At 38.9% G+C, this 7,854-nt stretch overlaps 1 protein-coding gene across 1 annotated transcript in view; it reads left to right on the top strand.

Annotated features, from left to right (window-relative positions):
• LOC141837382 (protein MEI2-like 2) overlaps positions 1 to 3,169 on the top strand; it is a 14,283-nt gene extending 11,114 nt beyond the window's left edge. The window contains exons 3-9 of the mRNA XM_074724796.1: positions 310 to 401; positions 496 to 553; positions 604 to 1,530; positions 1,611 to 1,695; positions 1,778 to 1,846; positions 2,000 to 2,179; positions 2,600 to 3,169. Of these exons, the coding sequence (XP_074580897.1) occupies positions 310 to 401; positions 496 to 553; positions 604 to 1,530; positions 1,611 to 1,695; positions 1,778 to 1,846; positions 2,000 to 2,179; positions 2,600 to 2,731 (1,543 nt within the window). The 3' untranslated portion in view covers positions 2,732 to 3,169. The remainder of the gene's footprint in view (positions 1 to 309; positions 402 to 495; positions 554 to 603; positions 1,531 to 1,610; positions 1,696 to 1,777; positions 1,847 to 1,999; positions 2,180 to 2,599) is intronic.
• Positions 3,170 to 7,854: the final 4,685 nt, after the last annotated feature.

The following is a 7,854-nucleotide window of genomic DNA, read 5'->3' as shown; positions in this document are numbered from 1 at the left end:
TCTCCTACACTAAGTGTCAATTCGTGGAGTCTATGGCAAGTGAAAATTTTATTAGTTGAACCAGGAAGTGTAGGGGTGTCTATGATTCCAGAGTTCAATAATTCAGATGCAAATAGTTTACATACCAGTGTGTTCAACTTGTAAACCTATTGGCTAGACTAGATCAATCAATTTAACTTCTTCATGATTGTTTCCCTCTGAATGACTTTTTTTTTCATAATTTCTATTTGCACATTGTGATAGTAAATGTTGGCAAGCAATTGCTTTTTTTTCTCTCTTGAGATGCTAAAATCTCAATCTGCCTAACAGCATGATACAACAACTGACTAATGAATTGGAACAAGATGAATCTAGAGTTTTTCGGCATCATGGAGGCTCCCCAATTGGGAATTCACCTCCAGGTATGGTTGCTAATGCAGTCCTGACTGTAGATATGGCTGTTTAAATTTTTACAAACTCTGTCTCAATACTTAATGAGTTTCATTTGAATGACAGGTCCATGGACACAATTTGGTAGCCCAAATGATAAGAATTCCTTACAATTTCTCAGTAGGTCTCCTAATGGGGGACCAATAAGCCCTATTGGAGCAACCATTTGCCTAGATTAAGCTCGCCTATTGGGAGTAACCATTTGCCTGGATTAAGTTCCCCTATTGGGAGTAACCATTTGCCTGGATTAAGTTCTGCATTTCCTTCAATGATGTCAAATTCTGTTAAGATTGCACCAATTGGCAAGGACCAGAATAGGGGCAGTCATGCCGACCAAGTAATCTCTAATAGCAGCGCTTTACATGGAAGTGGATATCAGCTTTCTCACTCATTTCCTGATCATAGTCAAGGAGTAGTAATCCCCTCTCCAGGAAACTCTACTTCTCTCAGTTCAATTCCAAATGCATCTGATGTTGGAACACTAAGTGGCCCACAGTTCCTATGGGGTAATTCGACTACACACACGGAGAATAAGTCTTCTTGGCAACCTCGTGGTACTGGAGGTTCAATAATGTCAAATGGGCAAGGGCAAGCGGGGCAAGGGCAAAGCTTTCTCTATTCAAATCCTCATGGCTCCTTCCTTGGTTCATCGCTAGGCCAACATCTCCATCATGTCGGATCAGCTCCATCTGTTGTTCCTTTCGAAAGACAGTATGGATATGTCTCTGAGTCTCCAGAGACATCCTTCATGAGTCAGTTTGAGTATAGAAACAATTTGATTAAGCGTAATGGTGGGACTTCACTTATGGGTATGAATCCTCAAGCCATGATGAGTCAAGGTATCATATCTGGAAACATAGTAGAACCAAATGTGAGAATGATGCCTGCTCAGAGATTCGGGCCTATGGTTTTCAGTAATGCTCCATTTTCTGGATTAAATTCCATGGGCATTGATGGTCTAGTTGATAGGAGCCGCAGTCGTCGAGTTGACAATCAAGGGAGCCAGGCAGATAACAAGAAGCTGTATCAGCTTGATTTGGAAAAGATTATCATGGGCGAAGACACACGAACAACAATAATGATAAAAAACATTCCAAACAAGTAAATTTGAAGTTATCAATCTTATGCTCTTTATCAACCAACAACTTGAAATCTAAGTTTGATATTTACTTGCTCTTTAGGTACACCTCAAAGATGCTTTTAGCTGCAATTGATGAAACTCATAAAGGCACTTATGACTTTCTCTACTTGCCAATTGATTTTAAGGTAATTCAGCCCGGAATTCTTTTTATAGCTAATTGATTGTAAGAATACCTTCTTTAGCTAAAATAGCAGTTGGTTCATGCAGAATAAATGCAATGTGGGTTATGCATTTATAAACATGGCATCCCCTTCGCACATCGTCTCCTTTTATGAGGTTTGTTTTGCTCCCTATTTGACTACTTTCTAGTTGTGGCTACTTTTTGAAGTGATTATTAATCAATGAGATTATGGAAGTATAACTCAGCTTGCTGACCAACAAAATCTTTTAAGTTGGGAAACTTCAATCAACTACTTTTGGCATGCACAGGCATTCAATGGAAAGAGGTGGGAGAAGTTTAATAGCGAGAAAGTTGCTTCTCTGGCTTATGCAAGAATCCAGGGTAGACCAGCCCTTGTCGCCCACTTCCAGAACTCGAGCTTGATGAACGAAGATAAGAGATGTCGGCCCATTCTTTTTGATTCTGAGGGAGCTGAGGCTGGTGATCAGGTAAAGGCCTTTCCTCAGTTATTTGGAAGAGTAGTTTCACTATGGTTTTCTCTTTTATATTGTTAAAACCAATGATGAAATGTCTGATTATGACCATTCAAATGGGACAGTTAGTCTTTCAATTTTGACTTCATGTTTTAACCTATTTTCTCCCTTTTGTGGTTTCTTATTCTATTTTATTTTCCACCTAACCACATTTGTTTAGTTGCTAATTTACCCTATCAACAGTGCTTTAAATGATTCCAAATGGCAAAATTCTCATTATACTGGTCATGTTTTGGATATATAGGTGCTGATTTCTCTCACTTCATACCCTCATTGCTAGTCACACGCTTCCTTTGGATTTCACAAAGAATGTTTCAAGCTGGTCACTTTTTCTATTGTGTTGATGATTGCTAACATGTTAGATGGTTTTCACAGGAACTCTTTATCATGAACATACAAGATGGGACTATTCCAATGCGCGACTCTGGAAGTCCACCGGGTAGCAGTTCAAACGAGAAGTCAGAGAAAAACACTTTACCTATTAGCATTACTGGCTCAGAAAGCTAGTATTCTTCACCTCAACCATGCATCTATGAGTACTACTAACATATCCATCCGTTTATAATTGTAAATTCCTCCGAGGCCGAAAGCTGCCAATGCAATTTGCATCAAATGGTGTGGCACACTTTTGAAGCCACATCCATCATCTTCCTATCAAGTGAAACAGAGGGACTGGATCCCTTGTACATATACTAGTTGTTAATGTGATGTACATAAATAATGATGAACTGTACATGCTAGTTGAAGGCCAATCTTGAGAAAGGCACATTGCTACCTCTAGGGCATGGTATTGATCTTTTTCCCCTCAACCTTTTGTGAGACTCTAAATTATTGTAGTGTCAAGGTAAAATGTAAGGGGAAAGGGATATGTTCTGAAACTACTAAACAAATTGTGCAGTATGGACTTGAATTTATTGAACTTCCAATGTACTTTTGTAAGGTGGATGGTAGATGTGCGCAATCTGAATGAGTTTTTTTTTTTTTTTTTTTTGTAAGTATTCAATGATTTATAAGTCAATAAAGTTTAGCTCTTGGACCAAGCAAAATTTGTAGGAAATGATGTGGAAATAGCGAACCATTAGCAATCATTTTTCATGGTTAAGTTAACCAAAGTGTTTTAGAAGGTTATGCTTTAGATATCTACTATGCACTTTGCTAAGTTAACCTAGCACCAAATGGATGCCACATCAAAATTTCTAACATTAGAATATAAAATTTTAGAATAATTTATAAACATAAATATATTCACAAGGATTGGCTTCCAAAGTGCTGTGCTGTCATTTAAATGAGCAACTATTTCTTGTCCTTTTGTTGACTCATAATATATTGGTGTGAGTTGATAACTAAACTAAAGTGCACACCAACACTCATCCGTACACATAATCATATTCTTCCAACTACTTAATTATTGACAAGATGGTTTACCACGACAAGGCACTTTGCTTTTAATATGTTTTTCCCTTTTGATAATACTAATGTAACGACAAGGGCTAGGGTGACAATGGATAACTGGATTTATTTTCATAATATCTATTAGGACATGTGCGAATTATAGGAGAGTGAATAACTTCGATCGTTTCTCATTTTGATATTGTGCTCATCATTTAAATGCGCAACAAAAATTTTGATTCAAACGTAATTCTATATGCAAAATTTTAAGATTTTACTTAGTATCTGTCTCCTTAAAGCGACTAATTTAAGAATCTACTTCAAGCTCATTATCTCCATTACGAACTCCTCATTTTCAGATACTTTCTGGATGCGGAGAATCCTCTTACACTAAGCTTCTTAAAAAATAAAATGAAAATAAGAAACAAAGACAAATGAAATCGAAAATGACTTTACAATAAGGATCTTACTTTGAACACTTTCTTATTGTTTGAAAATGCTTTTTGTTGGTTAGGAAATATAGCAGCCCTTTGCTTCAAAACCTCCAAGAATCAGCCAAGCCTATTTGCCTTGAAACCCTCTTTTAAAGGTTGGTCTTCAGGCTTATTTTCACCAACCAATCAATCGACCTTACTTACCAATTGATTGTCACATCAAATACGACCATTTAAATCTGCAGAACGACTATTTTACTTCACCAATCGATTGTACTGCTAGCTGTCAATCAATTGCTCAATTGATTCAGAAGCATTCTGTTTCCTGCTACAGTGTTCCAATCGATTGGTGAATGACTACAGTAACAAAAGTACTGTAGTAGAAAACCCTAAAACTCAATTATTATAACAAACTCTAAAATTATGGTAGCAAATTCTCCTATTTTTTAAGGTTTAGGGTCTGTAACAAACCCTAGCTACTGTAGCAGCCCTAATTAACACCTTAAATCTCAATTTTGAGATTTAGAGTCTATCGATAGATCGATACACCCAATCAATCAACTAATACTCATGTTTCCATCTTACTAAGGTTGAATGCTCATCTTTCCTAGTATCCGATTGATCTCAACCTACCAAGATTTTTTTTGCTCAACATCCGATCAACCTTGACCTGTAGAGACTTCTCGTTACTTATCATCCAGTCAATCTTGATCTGTCGGGACTTCATCGTCGCATGACATTTGATTAACCTTGACCTGTCAGGACTTATATTATCATCAAATGTCTGGTTCTCCATGACCCACTCGGACTTTTCTTCTCATGTCGACTTCCTATTGGACTTCTGATTGCTAACTGTGGGGTAAATAGCTTCGATCGCTTCCCGTCTTGATATTGTGCTTGTCATTTGAATGTGCAATAAAATTCTTGAATTAAATTTGATGTTACATGCACAATTTCGATATTTATTTTGTATCCACTTCCTTAATGTGACTAATCCAAGACTCTACTTTTGGTGATCTCCCTTCACTATGAACTCCTTTTCGGATACCTTTCAGAGGCGGAGAAACTTCTTATAACATGTTCTTATAAAAACACAACAATAAGAACAAAATACAAAGACAAAATAAATCGAAAATCGACTTTACAATGAAACCTTATTTTGAATACTTTCTTATTGTTTAGAATAACCTCTTGTTGATTTGGAAATGCATCATCACTTTGCCTTGAAATCTTCACGAATCGGCCAGTGCTTATTTGCCTCAAACCTCCTTTTCTAGACTGGTGCTTTTGGGTTGATTTTCACTTGACAATTGATTGATAATTATTACCAATCGATTGTCATTCAAATATGACTATTTAAACCTATATAATGACTATTTTTTATCTTACCAATCGGTAAGACTATATTGCTAGCTATCAGTCGAACCGATCAATCGATTCAGAAGCATTCTGTTCATTGCTATAGTGTCACGAATCGATTGCTAGAAGTCACTAATTGATTGGTACTATAGTAAATACTATAGCAGCAACCCTAATTACTGTAGCAACTCTGAAGTTACTATAACAAACTCGATTATTGTAGCAAACCGTCTATTTTTAAGGTTTTAAGGTTTGTGGCTCGCAATGAAACCTAGCTATTGTAGCAAATTCTAATTAATAACTTTAAATCTCAATTTTGAGGTTTAGAGTCCATCAGTAGATCGATATACCCAATCAATCGACTAATACTTATATTTCCACATTACCAAGGTTGAATTCTCATCTTGCCCAACATTCGATTGACCTCGAACTTACCAAGATTTTTTTGCTTAACATCCAGTCAACCTTGACTTGTGGAGACTGTAAGAACCAATGGAATCAAAATATCTCCACAATAGTATGATATTGTCCACTTTGGACCTAAGCCCTCATGACTTTGTTCTTGGACTCTCCCCAAAAGGCCTTATATCAATGGAGATATTTTTCATCCTTTTAAACCCATGATCTTTTCCATGTGTTTTAGATGTGGGACTATGTTTGCACCCTTGTAACCCAACAATCCCCCCTCAAACAAAGGACCACATGCCCCCCTCAAACGAAAAACCTCCGTTTGATGTCTGAATCGTCGACCCACCAGGACTTTTTGCATTCGACCTACTAGGACTTCTCACATAGCCGCAACTAAAACTTTTTGCCCCTTGGTCCATCCGACCTACTAGGACACCTAGCCGCAACTAGAAGTTTTTACCCCTTGGTCCATCCGACCTACTAGGACTTCTCACCTAGCCGCAACTAGGACTTTTGCCCCTCGGTCCACTCGACCTACTAGGACTTCCCACCTAGCCGCAACTAGGACTTTTTGTCCCTCGGTCCACCCGGCCTAGGATTTTTCACCTGGTGTCTGGTTCTCTTGATTCAGATACGGGAGCACCCATTTCCTTTATTTTTAATGTTCAACCCACATGGTTAGATCTAGATCACAGCTCTTCCGGTGGTTAGTCCGGTAAAGAGCGGTTTCGCTCTGATACCAATTGTAAGAACCAATGGAATCAAAATATCTCCACAATAGTATGATATTGTCCACTTTGGGCCTAAGCCCTCATGACTTGTTCTTGGGCTCTCCCCAAAAGGCCTTATACCAATGGAGATATCTTTCATCCTTTTAAACTCATGATCTTTTCCATGTGTTTTAGATATGGGACTATGTTTGCACCCTTGCAACCCAACAATCCCTCCCCTCAAACAAAGGACCACATGCCCCCCTCAAACGGAAAGCCTCCGTTTGATGTCTGAATCGTCGACCCACCAGGACTTTTTACCCCTCGGTCCATCCTTGGTGCAATCTTTGCCCCAAGTGCATTGAGTTTCAATGTTTGGCTAAACCATGTTTAAAGTTAGGCAATACTTGTGATCTAACATGTGTGATGCAAGTTTGCAAGAAAGTCCAGGTTGAAGACTTGGCAAAAGAAAAGTCCAAGCGTGGTCTTGGCAAAAGAAAAGTCCAAGTGGGAAGTCTTGGCAAAGGAAAGTCCAAGTGGGAAGTCTTGGCAAAGGAAAGTCCAAGGTTGGTCTTGGCAAAAGAAAAGTCCAAGTGGGAAGTCTTGGCAAAGGAAAAGTCCAAGTGGGAAGTCTTGGCAAAGGAAAAGTCCAAGTGGGTAGTCTTGGCAAGGAAAAGTCCAAGTGGATAGTCTTGGCAAGGAAAAGTCCAAGTGGGTAGTCTTGGCAAGGAAAAGTCCAAGGTTGGTCTTGGCAAGGACTTGACATGACGAAGCTGATGGAAGCATCTCAAGCTAGTGCGAGGATGATGGAGCATCCAGGGGAGGCACGAGGCTATAGGAGGTGTTTGAAGGCCGAGGTCTAGGTCAAGAGAAGCTGAAATGAGATTTTTCAGCTTCACCAGTCGACTGGCCCTGCCAGCAGTCGACTGCTCATAAATCAGACGCACACAGAAAAATCAGTCGAGCCAGAGGAAGACAGGAGTCGACTGGGCAGTCGACTGGCCCTGCCAGCAGTCGACTGATGCCAGTCGACTGGTCTTGGATCAGTCGACTGCTATTTGAACGTTGGAGAAAGATGGCAAGCATTTAATGCGCTTTAATGCAAGATTTTATTGCCGATTGAAGCCATCAGTCGACTGGCCCTGCCAGCAGTCGACTGATGTCGAAGAATTATAAAAGAAGCCTGCTCGAGATCAACTCAAGAATTCTGTCATTCTTTTATTTTTCAGTGCTTCTTTTGAGAACTTGTTGTTCTCTGATTCTTTGCTTTCTTCCTCTCCTCCTAAACATTATTTCATATCATTTTGAGGAGAACGAAAAGGTTGTAAAG

Source organism: Curcuma longa, chromosome 11 (assembly GCF_044706935.1).
Source record: "Curcuma longa cultivar G26 ecotype Majalengka, Jawa Barat chromosome 11, ITB_CL_G26_1.1, whole genome shotgun sequence".
Taxonomy (NCBI): Eukaryota; Viridiplantae; Streptophyta; class Magnoliopsida; order Zingiberales; family Zingiberaceae; genus Curcuma; species Curcuma longa.
The sequence above is the reverse complement of the archived record's forward strand: the minus strand, read 5'-3'. Positions and strand labels throughout refer to the sequence as shown.